The sequence below is a fragment of the Eschrichtius robustus genome, chromosome 1, assembly GCF_028021215.1.
Source record: "Eschrichtius robustus isolate mEscRob2 chromosome 1, mEscRob2.pri, whole genome shotgun sequence".
In the NCBI taxonomy this organism is placed as follows: domain Eukaryota; kingdom Metazoa; phylum Chordata; class Mammalia; order Artiodactyla; family Eschrichtiidae; genus Eschrichtius; species Eschrichtius robustus.
In genome coordinates, this window is record NC_090824.1 from 115,690,665 (window position 1) to 115,706,808 (window position 16,144).

Below are 16,144 nucleotides of genomic sequence, written 5' to 3' on the forward strand. Positions count from 1 at the left end.
AAAAAAAACATGACTTCTTTCAAGTTAAGAACATGAAAAACAGATTTGGAAAAATCTAAAAACAATTAGACTAAATGAGAAAAGGAAAGAAAGGGGGAAAAAAAGCTGCAGCCTAATCACTGGTTTTAACATCTGCAGAAGAAAGCATAAACAAAAGTAGCTGGCCTAAAGAGAGAAATCCAAAATTTAGAAATTTTTCAATGTATATCAGCCTTGACCAAGGGAGATAGTACCCCGATGGGCTGAAAGCAGGAACTGCGTTAGCTTCTTAGAGCTCAATGAATGAATACCCTGGGGCTCTGACTCCATGGCCATCAAGGAATCCTCTGCTAAAATTCCACCTCCCCGTTCTCCCTCATGCCCTGTAGCTTTGCTACTGTGAGACTGCTGAGCAATGAACTGCCATCATATTTATCATTATAAATTAAAGAATTGTCATTCTAATTTAAATATTCATTTCTTGGGTGTTTTGTTAGTATGACTCAGTTCTCAAAAGGTTGACAAACTCTGGCCTCACTGATAAAATTGAAATCTAGTCTTTTTTTTTTTTAACTTATTTTATTTATTTATGGCTGTGTTGGGTCTTCGTTTCTGTGCGAGGGCTTTCTTCTAGTTGTGGCAAGCGGGGGCCACCCCTCATCGCGGTGCTCGGGCCTCTCACCATCGCGGCCTCTCTTGTTGCGGAGCACAGGCTCCAGACGCACAGGCTCCAGACGCGCAGGCTCAGTAAGTGTGGCTCACGGGCCCAGCCGCTCCGCGCAATGTGGGATCCTCCCAGACCAGGGCTCGAACCCGTGTCCCCTGCACCGGCAGGCAGACTCTGAACCACTGCGCCACCAGGGAAGCCCGAAATCTACTCTTTAAACCCAAAAAGCGGAGGCTCATTTGCTGGTCCCCCCACTTCCACCCCTGCAGCTTTGAGGCAAAGCTTAGCAGCCAATTGGCCTTTCTTAAAAAATGACACATCCTTTTGCCTCTAACTACATACATACACATGATATAAAATAAAGTCTTATTTAAAGTCCTTATTAATGTTACTTTAAGTCTTCATAATATCATTAAAATAAAGGAAAATGTTAACAACATATAAATAGAAATCAGCTAAAATTTGACTTAGAAACCCCACTTCTGGAAATATATCCCATTAAATAACACTAAATATTAAAAAAATAAAAAACAAAAAACTTTAGGTTCATTAATTGTGTTAGTCCTAAACTGAAGCATAAAAAACAATCCGTATATTAAGCCATAGGAAAATAATTCATATCAGTATAGTATATACACAGTATAGAGCATGATGCAGCCATTAAAAAGAAATAGACATTATTATGAAAATATGTTTACATAAAAAAATACTACATTATATATACGCATATAAATGCCACAGTTGCAACCTGAGGAGGGGATAACTGGGAGGTGTAGATGACAGAAGAATGGAAGAATCCCTTAAAGAAAGCAGATTAAATTGCTCTGTCATGTTTAGAACTGAAAAATAATCAAACTCATGCAAATTTCTGTGACGCTGGTTAACGTGGCTTGAGAAAATGAATGTAAACTCCATCACTGTGTGTTAACTGAGGCCTGGAATCCTAAAGAATGAATGTAAACTCCATCACTGTGTGTTAACTGAGGCCTGGAATCCTAAAGAGCTAGTGATCCTAGAGATGCTGAGTATGCCAAAAGAATTGCCCAAACAACGATCCAGTTTTTCTGATGTTTTTTGGTTTATTTGTAATCAGCATTTTAAAAAGAGGTCAAATACCCACGTGAAAAAAAAAATCGATCCAGACCACAGAATATAATTTTCCCCCCTTTTCATTGAAAACCATCTAGAATTCAAGGATTAATATAAAACTGGTTCAGTCTTGATAAGCCAGGACCTGTCTTATCAAAAAAAGAATGCTATGGTCATTCAAAAATAATAATCACTCAAAAAGTTATCCCGATTCAGCCAAGATCGCTTGGTAGGTACGTCTGGTAGATGCGATCATCTCTGAGTTCTTATCTTTGTGCTGATATTTAATGGCCACATGTTTATGAAAGCACATTACTTCTTACTCAGGGTTGATAATGTTCTTCGTGAGCAGCAGCTTGATTTGAACTTACCTTACATGAAGACTCCACCTGCAGACCAGGGCAAGGTATTGGCCCAAACTGGTAGGAGCTGGAGGACCTCTGTTCTACACTTTTGTGCTTATGTGTCTCTGAGGCAACTGGAAGTACAGATTCAGGCTTCAGAAGCTGTGAATCATCAAAACAATTAAGAATAATCCTTGCTCTTTCTCCCGTTTCATGTCTTTCCAAAGTGCCTGGAAAACAAGATTAGAAATAAAAATTTGTGCAAAATATTTACCCCCAAAGAATGAAAAGAAGAAACCACTTGTAACACAAAATCACAATTCTTTAAGTTATCGTGCCTTACTATCTCCTTGCAACCAAAAAACAGCCTGGAGCTTCCTCTAAATTATTCAAATCATCATTTTACAAAGGCTGAAATTATAGACTTGAAAAGCTCATCTTCCTCTCTGTGCTTTTTCATCCACTGAAATCAACAGGGCCTTCAATAGTCGTTAACAGGAAAATCTCATACTTATTATACAGTATGCAAGTGATCAATAACAAACAACTATGGAATATTTTAGTGCTGTCCCCTAGTGTTCCAATTCACAAACAACAGAGAATCCACAGTGCTTTGCTTGGGTTCCCAACCTTAAAATGTTTCTTTTGGTAATACAGCATTTACGTGAATAGGGGAAATAAGAACAGAGATACCCAAGTACCCTCAGCTTCAGGAATGCAGGCCACTCTAGGGTTTTGTTGCTGGTGGCGGTATTGCTGATATTGTTGCTGTTATATATTTTGGCTTTTATTTCTTATTTTATTCGGAGAGAAAAAAATTATTTTGCCCTCTTCTCTGCCATTCTTGCAGTTTCAGAATTTCAAAGTACTGACAAGTTCAATTTACAGTTAAAAAGAACAGGTATAAAATAGAGCAAAAGTATCAGAAAACAATTCACAGAGAGTGTTTTTATAAAATACAATGTTATGACACTCAGTGAAATCTTGATAAATATCAATTAAACATGACCACTGTCTCATCTCAGTTATGAGTTCATTTGTATTATTCATACTGTATTAAATATATACTCTATATCCTACTAAATAAAGCAGCTAAGGAAAATTAACTTGACATAGAATCTAAACACAGAATTTTATTTCTTATTATTCCTTTCCTGCCAATGAAAAAAGAAGCAGTTGTACTATTTGCTAAGAAGGAAAAAGATCATTCTTACTGACAGTATTAAGAAAAAAACGATTTAAAGTAATTACAATAAGAAAATAGAAAGAATGCTTCTATACCCCTATGTCTTTAGATAGATTTGAAGATTATGACTATTCAATCCTTACTCATTTCTCCTTCTCTCTTCCATATCTTTCCTTTTCAGCAATAAGCTACCTTTAGTCGGTGCTTTGGATACTGAATCACTAATAGCTACTATGCTAAAATATTGGGGAGAAATTTAGTCTCTGGTCTCTTAACAGTGGTATATTTTCATGATAACATATCTACATTCATAAATTAACATCTTTAACATATAAATCTTATAAATGCTACTTCTCTAAGCTTTCCTTTTCCATCAAGATTGATGTATCTTCAACAAGTAAACTGGGCAACAACATCAAGAAAATCCTCTCTCTTAAGGATGACAATAGAAGAGCTTCTCAAACCAAAAATAACAGTAATTACTATAGTTAGTACTTCTTCCTGAAAATAATTGTATCCCAGAATTTGTGTCTGAAACATCTAAAATTCACTGTCTTTGTGAGGAGTCTCTATGAATACGGTGTCACAATGGGTATTTATTTTCTTCTCATAGGTTTTCTGTGGCTACTCAAACTGTAATACAGAGTAAACAAGAATGACTCAAGCCTGGTCCCCCTGGAGCGACTTAAAATCTAATGGTAATGCAGAGGCAAGAGACATCTGAAAAGTAATTTGTTATAATATTTAAGGTAACACATAAGTTATTTCCACTCCAAACTAAAAACCTCCCATTCTCACAAATATTGAGCACTTGTTTTTGTAAGCAGTAGTTCCCATATTGACTAATTATTAAATACTTAAAATAATTAGATCATTTTGTTTCAAAGAACTAGTTGAAGCACAAATGTGATAAGGGGAAGTGGTTACAGTGAGTCAGTTTCTTTAAAAGTTACCATAGACAAATAAGTAAATTGCATTTTTTTCTCCAAATGGCTGCAAAAATTTTATTTGCTTAATTATAATGACATTCTTCAAGGCATATCTACTCTCTTTTTTCCTTTTTTATTGAAGTATAGTTGATGTACAATATTATGTAAGTTACAGGTGTACAATATAGTGATTCACAATTTTTAAAGATTATACTCAATTTATACTTATTATGAAATATTGGCTATAATCCCTGGGTTGTACAATAAATATCTGTAGCTTATTTTATACCTAATAGTTTGTACCTCTTAATCCCCTACTCCTATACTGCCTCCTCCTCCTTACCTCTCCTCACTGGTAACCACTAGTTTGTTCTCTGTATCTGTGAGTTTGCTTCTTTTTTGTTATATTCACTAGTTTGTTGTATTTTTTAGATTCCACATATAAGTGATATCATACAGTATTTGTCTTTTTTTTTAATTTTTATTTATTATTTATTTATTATTCATTTTTGGCTGTGTTAGGTCTTCGTTTCTGTGCAAGGGCTTTCTCTAGTTGTGGCAAGTGGGGGCCACTCTTCATCGCGATGCGCAGGCCTCTCACTATCGCAGCCTCTCTTGTTGCGGAGCACAGGCTCCAGACGCGCAGGCTCGGTAGTTGTGGCTCACGGGTCTAGTTGCTCCACGGCATGTGGGATCTTCCCAGACCAGGGCTCGAACCTGTGTCCCCTGCATTGGCAGGCAGATTCTCAACCACTGCGCCACCAGGGAAGCCCCAGTATTTGTCTTTGTCTGACTTATTTCACTTAGCATAATACACTCCAAGTCCATCTATGTTGTGGCAAATGGCAAAATTTCATTCTTTTTTATGGCTGAGTAGTATTTCATTGTATGTATATACCATACCTTCTTTATCCATTCATCTGTCAATGGACACTTAGGTTGCTTCCATATATTGGCAGTTGTAAATAATGCTGCTATGGACACAGGGGAGCATGTGTCTCTTCGAATTATTGTTTTTGTTTTTCTCAGATATATACCCAGGAGTGGAATTGTTGGATCATATGGTAGTTCTATTTTTAGTTTTTTGAGGAACCTCCATACTATTTTCCACAGTGGCTGCACCAAGTTACATTCCCACCAACAGTGCAGGAGAGTTCCCATTCCTCCACATCCTTGCCAACATTTCTTATTTGTGTTCTTTTTGATGATTGGCATTCTGACAGGTGTGAGGTGATATCTCATTGTGGTTTTGATTTGCATTTCTCCGATGATTAGCCATGTTGAGCGTCCTTTAATGTGCATAGCCATCTGCATGTCCTCTTTGGAAAAATGTCTATTCAGTTCTTCTGCCCATTTTCTAATCCAGTTGTGTTTTTTTTGATGTTGAGTTGTATGAGCTATTTATATATGTTGGATGTTAACCCCTTTTCAGTCATATTATTTGTAAATATTTTCTCCCATTCAGTAGGTTTTCTTTTTGTTGTGTTGATAGTTTCCTTTGCTGTAAAAGCTTTTAAGTTTAATTAGGTTGTATTTGTTTATTCTTGCTTTTATTTCCATTGCGTTAGGAGACAGATCCAAAAAAATATTGCTATGATTTATGTCAAAGAGTCCTAGCCACAACAATCAGAGAAGAAAAAGGAATCCTAATTAAAAAGGAAGAAGTAAAACTGTCACTATTTACAGATGACATGGTACTATACATAGAAAATCCTAAAGATGCCACCAGAAAACTACTAAAGCTCATCAATGAATTTGGTGAAGTTGTAGGATAGAAAATTAATATACAGAAATCTTGCATTTCTATACACTAACAATGAACTATCAGAAAGAGAAATTAAGGAAACAATCCCATTTATCATCACGTCAAAAAGAATAAGATACCCAGGAATAAACCTAACTAAGGAGGTAAAAGACCTGTATTCAGAAAACTATGACACTGATGAAAGAAATTGAAGATGACACAAATATATGGAAAGATATACCTTATTCTTGGATTGGAAGAATATTGTTAAAATGACCATACTCCCCAAGGCAATCTACAGATTCAGTGCAATCCCTATCAAAATACCAATGGCATTTTTCACAGAACTAGAACAAATAATTTTAAAATTTGTATGGAAACACAAAAGATCCAAAATAGCCAAAACAATCTTGAGAAACAGGAAAAGAGCTGGAGCAATCATGCCCCCTGACTTCAGACTATAATAAAAAGTTAAAGTCATCAAAACTGGCATAAAAATAGACACATAGATCAATGGAATGGAATAGAGAACTCAGAAATATACCCATGCATTTATAGTCAATTAATCTATGACAAAGGAGGCAAGAATATACAATGGAGAAAAGACAGTCTCTTCAATAAGCAGTGCTGGGAAAACTGGACAGCTACATGTAAAAGAATGAAGTTGGAACATTCTCTAACACCGTATACAAAAATATACTCAAAATGGATTAAAGACCTAAATGTAAGACCAGAAACCATAAATTGCATTTTGAAAATAATAAGCTGATTTTCTAATAAGTTCAGCACAACAGCTTTTGTCAAAACCCTGACAGTGGATAGATAGGGATTCCCATGTATGCCAGTTATCAATTTATTGTATCTTAGCTCCAAATTCACCCTTTACTGCCTGCTCTGAAAACGGATATGGGCTTTTAGAATATTTTTCCTTTAACAGCTGGTGCAATGTTAACCTTTGCGGATAAAAGGTGCTGGAAGGACCTAGTAGAAGAAAGGGTTTTTCTTCTCAGATCTGGTGTCTTCCCCAGCACCAGGCTCCTGCAGTGCAAGTAAGCTAGCAGCACCCAGCAGACGGCAGCTTCCCTTGGCACACTCTCTGGATGGTTTTGTAACAGAGTGCCTCCAGTAAGGCATCTCCCTGTGAATTGCTTTCCCTAGTCCTCTAGAGGGCATATTTCTGGCAAGTTACACCACACCACAGCAGCTCCACTACCATCCAGTGACCACAGCTATAACCTCTCCAGCAAGGTCAGGATCTTAGCCCTGGGGTTGGGGAGGGCTCTTCCTTGGGCAGCTATCTCAGCTCTAGGGTAATGGCTGCTTCTTAAATCTGCTACTCCTATACTCTTTAGTTTTCTTTAGTTCTTATTAGCCTGTCCCTCCCACTGAAATTCTTTATGCTGGTTACTAATTTTTTAATTTTAAATGATCTCTGTTCAAATTACTATGTCATTTCTCTCTCTTGATTATATCCTGATTAATATTAATATGTCACAATAAATCACTTCTGATGCAGAATGTTCCTTTAAATATATTCCTGAAATTATGGAATTTACATAACTTCAGAGATATACTTAAATTGTTAGAGAGGGTCAATAGCAAGAACAGTATTTCTAATGTAAATAGTAACCTAGGCGGCAGGGCAGACCCCAAGGAGGTCCAACACAGGATGCCTTTTTCAACTCTAATAAGCTGCCTTTGGCAAGAGGCAGAATAGTCACTACTGCCTGATATTAAAGAAATATCAGAAACTGAAGGCTTACAAAACTGCTTAATTCAACTTCTAATTTCAGGGGATCTTTTCCTTTTCAAAGTGAACTCAATGATAATTAGGTTTTTTTTTTTTCTTTTACACTGTACTACATCAAGAATATGATTGAACTCACACCCACTCTTCATTTGGATCAATCTGAACATGATAAGGAAATATGCAGAGACATATGTGAGTTAAATATTATTGAAAGTGACAATACCATTTCCTCCCTCATAGTAGATGTTGTGCAAAAAATACCATAAAATCTACCCCAAGTAAAATATTCATTGTATAAAATATCATTAAAAAATCATAAATATCTTGCATTTTTTTATATGAGGTTTTATACAATTTGTTTTAATCCTAACTATACAATAGTACATTAAAGAATGGAAACAACCATAAGAGAGCTTAGAACAATTAACATGCTATGGGAAAATGAAGGAAAGATGGCACTGGCAAGTATTCCAAGCAGTTTTCATGGATCCAAAATTACGTATTCCTCAACAAGCCAGTGCACAGAAACATAAGAAGCAGCCAAGATCCTCCTTGCAGAGCCTAGGTCCATATTGACAATATTTCCATTTGTATATCCTGCTTTCATCACTAATTCAAGCACCCCACAGCATCCCTAATCACATTTTCTTTTTTTACACCAGAACTTTCTCTATGGCCCCCTTTGGAACCGTGTGCCTAGCTGTGGTCCTCTCTACCACCAAGGCTGACAGCCCTGAGACATCACTGCATGGTGGGTAAGAGCAGACTCAGCACCAGCCTGCCTTGCACTTGAATCTTGGTTTTACCCTTACCTGTTGTGTGGTCTTGGGCAAGTCATTTGATTTCTGTGCCTCAGTTTCCTCATCTGTGCAATGGTGATATTAATCCTTCTTACCTCACAGGGTTACTATGAGAATTAGATTGAGTAGATATGTAAAACGTCTTAGAATAGGTTCTGGCACACAGTGGGTGCTGTGCCATATGACAGTCCTCCTCTGACGTCAGTGGGTTCTCAGCCCCTCGTGAGCAGTTTAGTTCTGTGGCTCTGGGATCTGCCTGACACCAGGCCAGAGCTCACTGAGCATAAGATCAGTGTGGTCCCCCTGCCTCCTACCTGAGACTCGAAACTCCTCCTTGCCTCTCAGTGTAGGTTATAATCAAAATCAGAGTAGGATTATACGTTTGCCTTACTTTTTAATCCTCCTCAGTAAACCAGGCTGGAGTCTGGCCTAAATTAAAGGCTAGATAAATACTTCTTAATGGATTATATGACATCAGCAACCTGGCTAATGATTTTTCACGGTGGCTACACTTGGGATTAAATCCAAACTCCTTGACCCACAAGTCATATTCTCACCCCTGCTTCCTCCCATGTCATCCTCCCCTTGCTCACAAATTAGATTTTTTTTTTTTTGAAAAAAAAATCTTTGAAAATAAATTCTCTCCTGCTAGCTCCATCTTTCTCCTTAAGAATTAGCTTAAAACCTCACCTCCTCAGAGAGGCTTTTCTAAAGTAAATTCTCCTCTGATGCATTGTTTTCTATCTCAGCTTCTTTACTTTGCAGAACTTAACACATTTGTAATTGCTGTATTTTATTTGCTTACTTAAATGCAGAGCTGTCTCTCTACTAGATGCTAAATTCTTTTTGGCAAGTATGTATTCTGTGAGCTTGGTACAAAGCAGAGCTCAATATGTGCTCACTGAATGAATAAACCAAATTCTACCCTTTTCTTGTAGCCATGGAAGGAGGTGGCTATGAAAGCATCAGAGCATGCCAAGGTCTCAGAAGAAAACACCAGATTATACCCATTATAAACTTCAACCCTAGAGCCCAGGAGGAGCCAACACTGGGAAAAGCAGCATTCACATGCCTGACGCCTGTCCCAGGTCTCAGCATTGTGGTCAGGTCCTTCCTGACGTCCTGAGAATCTGGAACTGGAAACACAAGTAAGTCTCTGAATGACATATTTTAATTTGACCTGTGGAGTAGCCGCTTGCTAGCGACCTAAACGGTCCTAATAAAGAGGGCACAGAGGAGATGTTTCTGTTTCCATCCAAACAGACATGAAAAGTTAACAAGTACAGTTCCAGACAGCAATCAGAGCAGAGAGACAAAGGCTGAAGCATTATCAGCAATGAGTGAGGATTAAATCCCAATGAAAGAATGTCATTTTCAAGAGAGTTTGGAGGGAGATTTGTCAGGAGACCAGCCGAAAACCTTTAGCAGTTTCTGCACATAGAGAGGAAAGGAAAGAAGGAAAATTCAGAAACTGTTGTAAATCAGTATGTTGCTAAAATACAGCCATATTTTAACTGGATTGGGATTGTCACTATTTGTAAGGCATCTATAGCTTTTTTGTTTTGTTTTTAAATAGGGCAAATCATCACTTTGTAATGTGCCTGTAATGAAACCTGATTTTGAAGTATCAAGATATTTTAAAACAAGACATGTACTAGGAAGGATGCTGCCTTCAATTGTGATAGAAGAACAAGGCAGAGGGTAAAGAGAATGCATTTAGATGATAAAATATCCCTGATATGTCATAGACTTGAATATCTACATAAAGAAAAGGAAGAAGGAGTAGTAATATTCTACACTTTGATTCCCTTCCACATGGTCAGAAGTTGCTCCCTTGATTTTATTTCTCTTATAATCTTCCCATATTTTAAATACTTGCTATCTTCTATCTAAACATTTTTTCAACTCCCACCAATATGTGCTTTCCAAAATCAACAAAATTATCATAGCCTGCTACTAATTAATGAATAGCTTTAAATTACATATTTAAAAGCCCCAGCCAGACAAACTTTGCTCTACAACTTAACATCTAGATCAACTAAGTCTGTAGGAAAAGCAATATCTATAATCTCATAATGGACAGAAATGGTTAATAAAGAAAACTTAATCACTTGATGAATACATCTGCAAATAACGAGTAAATTAAGATTCAAAAACAATACGCAGATGGGTTAACTTTTTAGCACATTGTACAGAAATATTTTATTTACTTAAAAATTATATGTAAATAAATTTGAGACAGTAATTGATTTATTATAACTCATGGTGTTTTTCCTCAGAAGAACACTGTAGAAATAGCATTACTACAGAAACATAAAATCCTCCCAGCACAGTAAAATCACATATATTATAAACCAACAAATTTTAAACAATTTGTTTAACCAAAAATTTTTTTCAAGTAAATATTGTGCTTATTATGGGATTGTGAAAAAATCAGAATTTGGTAAATAATTCCTATTATGTGATTAGTAATTAATATAAATTGTACTTATATGACTAAAACTTAACATTAAGAACATGTGAGTGGACACATCATATAGTTAGTCTTTTTTCTACATCAGGTAGGCATTTTCTAACTGAATCCACCACAATATTGGGCAGTAATTAAGAGGACAGTTATATTTCAAAGTGACTCTCTCTAAAAGAGAATAGGCCAAAATAATGGCCTCGCTACCAAATTTTGTAGTCAAATTAATAAAATCACCTTTCAACAAAACAGCTGACTGACAGCTGTAATCAAATTCCACATATCAAGGAATCTGACCACTGGGTCTGTTGTAAGATTTACCATTTTTTTTTTAAATTAATTTATTTATTTTTTTATAAATTTATTTATTTTTGGCTGTGTTGGGTCTTCATTTCTGTGCGAGGGCTTTCTCTAGTTGTGGCGAGCGGGGGCCACTCTTCATCGCAGTGCGCAGGCCTCTCACTATCGTGGCCTCTCTTGTTGCGGAGCACAGGCTCCAGACGCGCAGGCTCAGTAGTTGTGGCTCACGGGCCCAGTCGCTCGGCTGCATGTGGGATCCTCCCAGACCAGGGCCCGAACCCGCGTCCCCCGCACTGGCAGGCGGACTCTCAACCGCTGCGCCACCAGGGAAGCCCAGATTTACCATTTATCTTCAGTTACACATGAAGTTCATTGCCTTGCTCGCAGAAGTGTATGGAGATCGACCTGGTGCCCCCTTCCTAACAAAACCATTTCACAGTTACTGCATCTTACTCCAGAAAATGTATAACTGATGGGAGTTCTGACCAGGGATAGGGGACCCTGGAGGTATCAAACTTAGCTAACTAGAAAATAAGGGAAAGGTGGGGATAGGTGATGGATCTGAAAACATTAAACGAGGCATAAAGACATGTACCTTCACTCCTAAATGTATTTGAATATAATAAATTCAGCTGTAAAATAGATTGCCAAGGAGGCAGCTCATTTTGCTCTATATAAAAGTCCTAATATGATAAATTCACGATTGGCTTCACGTCAACCTTCTGTACCTTAAGGGTATGTAGAATACATTTCCACAAAGTCTCTGACCACCACGACCTTAACCCCAGCTCTGCCACTGCCTCTGGCGCATTCAAAGAAACACTGGGATTTATCAGCTGGGCCACCCCAACACTCACATCTAATTCTGATCACTGACCTCCAGAAAAACTGAATAAAGGAGTGGGGATGGGGTGGGGTGAAAGAAAATAAAGGACCAAAATACATCGAGGTTTAAAGTTGTTGAGGTATAAGGATTACAAATAATGTATTAATTTTAAACAAATTTGAAAGTAGAGTTTTTTGGATAAGGTATTTACTTATTAAATGTTCCTTCTTTTTAAACATGTGCTAACACCATAGAAGCTACTATGAATAAATTTCAATTTTTTTTTTAAATTTTATTATTTATTTATTTATTTATTTATGGCTGTGTTGGGTCTTCGTTTCTGTGCGAGGGCTTTCTCTAGTTGCGGCAAGTGGGGGCCGCTCTTCATCGCGGTGCGCAGGCCTCTCACTATCGTGGCCTCTCTTGTTGCGGAGCACAGGCTCCAGACGCGCAGGTTCAGTAGCTGTGGCTCACGGGCCCAGTTGCTCCGCGGCATGTGGGATCTTCCCAGACCAGGGCTCGAACCCGTGTTCCCTGCATTGGCAGGCAGATTCTCAACCACTGCGCCACCAGGGAAGCCCTAAATTTCAATTTTTAACCTCATTCTAAGACTTCATATAATTTTAAAACAAATTTAAGAAGTGAATGTTTATGGAAAAGTATTTCTATATTATGATACAAAAAATATATTTAATTAAGTTTATAATTACCTATTATATACAAAACATTAAAATTGTACTGCCTCTAAGTATTGTAAAATGCCATTCACTCTGTATTTTTGATTCTTTTACACCAGACATGCTTATTTTTTACTTTTAAAATATTTCAAAAAATAGACTTTTTTCCCTCATTTTCTCGGTTGAAGGTTAAGTTACTTAGGGGATACAATATCCCTAGAGATTTGACTCTATCATTTATTCACTTCTGTTGTCAGTTAATTTAATTAGGTAAATACCTTGCTGAGTTGATCTAGAATTTTTCCTGGAAAAAGGAAGACTATTGGACAAGGAAGAATCAGGGAACAGTCTCCTGAATAAAGATGCTGGCTGGGTGAGGGGTGAAGTCATATGGAAAGTCACTTTTTTGCTGGAGGGATATGATGGTCATGGGAGGACAAAACCCTTTTGATTGCAATCAATTTCCCCTTGGTACATGGCAGTGGTTTCCTTTAGGCAAAGAATGGGTAACCAAAGCTCCAGCAGGCATGTCAGCACCAATTCTCAGTGTACCTTCACTATAATCCTGGCACCCCAGTGCCACTTGTACAATTTCATGCCATGTTTCTGTACCCAGTTACCCAAGAAGCTTCTCCTATTTCTTCATTCTTCCATTCCATGGGTTCATTTACCCATGGGGACCTCGAGACACTAACCTACCTGAACACCAATATGATAGGTAGAATTCTACGAATAACCCCCAATAACCCTCAGCTTTATGTGATTCCTTCCCCTGTGAATATGATGATAGCACTTCAGTGATTATGTTGTTACATGGTAAAAGGTAACACTGCAGATATAATTAAGGTTTCTAATTTGCTGACCTTAAAATACGGAGATTATTCAGGTGGGCCAGGCCAAATTAGCAAGAGTTTTCTCCAGCTGGTGGAAGAGGGGGACATCAGAGAGATTTAAAGCATAAGAAGGATGCAACGTGCCATTGCTGGCTTTGAAGATAGAGGAAGCCACAAAGAAGAATCAGGGAGTGGACTGGAGGAGCTGAGAGTGACAGCACCAACAGCCAGCAAGGACCTCAGACCTACAACCATAAAGAACTAAATTCTGCCAAGGACTGAATGAGCTTGGAATTGAATTCTTTCTCAAAGCCTCCAGTTCAGAGCCCAGTTAGCTGAACCTTGAATTCGACCTTGTGAAACCCTAAGCAGAGAACCTAGTTGAGCTCACCTGGACTGACTTACAGAACTGTGAGTTAATAAATGGCTATTGTTTTAAGTTGCTAAATTTGTGGTGATCTGTTACGCAGCAATAGGAAACTAATGCAGGTAGGACTTGTGGCAGTACTTTTACTTTGGACCACAGATTTAGACCTCAAGTTTTGTTGTTGTTGTTGTCTTCACTATTTTACATGTGAAAGTCCTGCTTCTTAAGCAAAATAAATAACTAAATACATACATGCATAGTCATAAAAACAAATAAACGTGAAGGCTGGCTAGACATTCCATACTTTTTCATAATCCCCTTCTCCTACGTTCACACTCTGAGTATTAGAAACCATGAGGAGATTCACTAAATAGCTGGGATTGAGCAATAATATACCACATCAAAAAAATGGCTTTTAAAGCTCTGAATTATGTCAGAACGAATTATACGTAAGATATGTTTTTTTCTCCTCCTTTTTAACATCATCATCATCATCATCAAAACTGCTATTAGCTACCATTAATTAACTACATGTTAATCTTTGCTTAGCACTTAATACACATCTTATTTAATTCTTACTGCAGGAAGGTACAAAAAAACCAGAGGTTCAGAAAGGATAAGTTTCAGGGTATTTGTGTGTACTGTGGTTGAGGAAGTGGTTAGGGAAGGTATTTTGACTGAAAGCTAGGAAAAGGCAAGAAGAATGCTGTGCACTAGGGTACATTTCCACCACAGACCTTGAGGATTGGCATCTTCAGGGCTAAGTTTAAAGTAAATCATGTTTGGTTGGCAATAAGGAGAAGAGAACTAAAGAAAGTGTTTGACTGGCAAGGTAGTCAGGAACATTTTCAACGGGTCATGTAAAAGATGATAAAGATTCCAATCCATCTGGCCCTAAAGTATATTTTTAAATGTTTTTGGTACTTCTGAAGTATACTATATAATTCCATGTTTTACTGGAGGCTTACAAAATAAATGTAGAACATAGCTTATCTTTCAAGTGATCCAAGTGCACCACTAGACACTGTTGACAATATTGAGGTTAAGAAGCAGTAATGTCCTTTGGAATTACTGATCAGGACTTTCATGGAATGGCTATTTAGTTTACTTATATAGCCAGTGGTCTTTGGTGTGTTCTTAACTCTATAGAACCATTTCCTTTTTCTTATTCTTTAACCAGAGCATTTTATCCTATTCTTCTCACCACCGTCACTGTTTCTATAGTTTATAATCCACTGCCACTTCCTCTAAGTGATTTGTATGTAGTTACATATGGCATCAACCATTGTCCTACCCAGTTCTGAATTAGAAAACATTAATGAAGCATTATTCAGCCTTAAAAAGAGAGGATATTCTGACACATGCTACAACATGGATGAACCTTGGTGACATTGTGCTAAGTGAGATAAGCCAGTCACAAAAGGACAAATACTGTACTGATTCCATTTATATGAGGTACCTAGAGTAGTCAGATTCAAATTCATAGAGACAGAAAGTAGACTGGTGTTTGCAAAGGGCTGAGGGGAGGGAGGAATGAAGACTTTTTTAAAATAGGTACAAAGTTTCATTTTGGGAAGATGAAAATGTTCCCAAGATGGTGAGGATGGTTGCACGACAATGTAAATGTGTCTAATTCCCCAGAACTATGCACTGAAAAATAGTTAAAATGGTAAAATTTCTGTTATGTATATCTTACCATACAAAAAAAGCATCTGTGTTGGTAAAATAGCCCAAGGAAAATACAAACAAAAGGAGAAGGACACTGAGAACAGACTCAGGAAACAATAGAGCAAGAGTATACAGAAGTAGAACAACCTGGAAAGAGGGGCTATTGGCCATCAGGAGAAGGCAGTATCATGTGAGCCTGAGGGTGGAGAGAGAAGAGAAGGACACTGATGACAGAGTGACTGCAGACAAGTCAAGTACTTGCCATCCAGAGAATGACAGCTGGACTTGGCAACGAGGTGACCTCAAGAACAGTTCCATTAGAATAGTGGAGGCAGAAGCCAGATTAAAATGTGTTAAATAAATGGGAGGCAAGAAAACAAAGACACAGAGATACATGGCACTTTGTAGAAAGCTATCAATTACTTTGGGGAGAAAGCAGAGAAAGATAACAGAAGCCCATAATTCCTTATTCAAAACATTTGAGGGATTTCCCTGGTGGCACAGTGGTTAAGAATCTG

At 37.6% G+C, this 16,144-nt stretch overlaps 1 protein-coding gene across 1 annotated transcript in view; it reads right to left on the minus strand.

The window, feature by feature from the left end:
* WDR72 (WD repeat domain 72) overlaps window positions 1-16,144 on the minus strand; it is a 189,508-nt gene that overhangs the window by 126,586 nt on the left and 46,778 nt on the right. Inside the window, exon 13 of the mRNA XM_068536268.1 lies at window positions 2,107-2,309. Within this exon, the coding sequence (XP_068392369.1) occupies window positions 2,107-2,309 (203 nt within the window). The remainder of the gene's footprint in view (window positions 1-2,106; window positions 2,310-16,144) is intronic.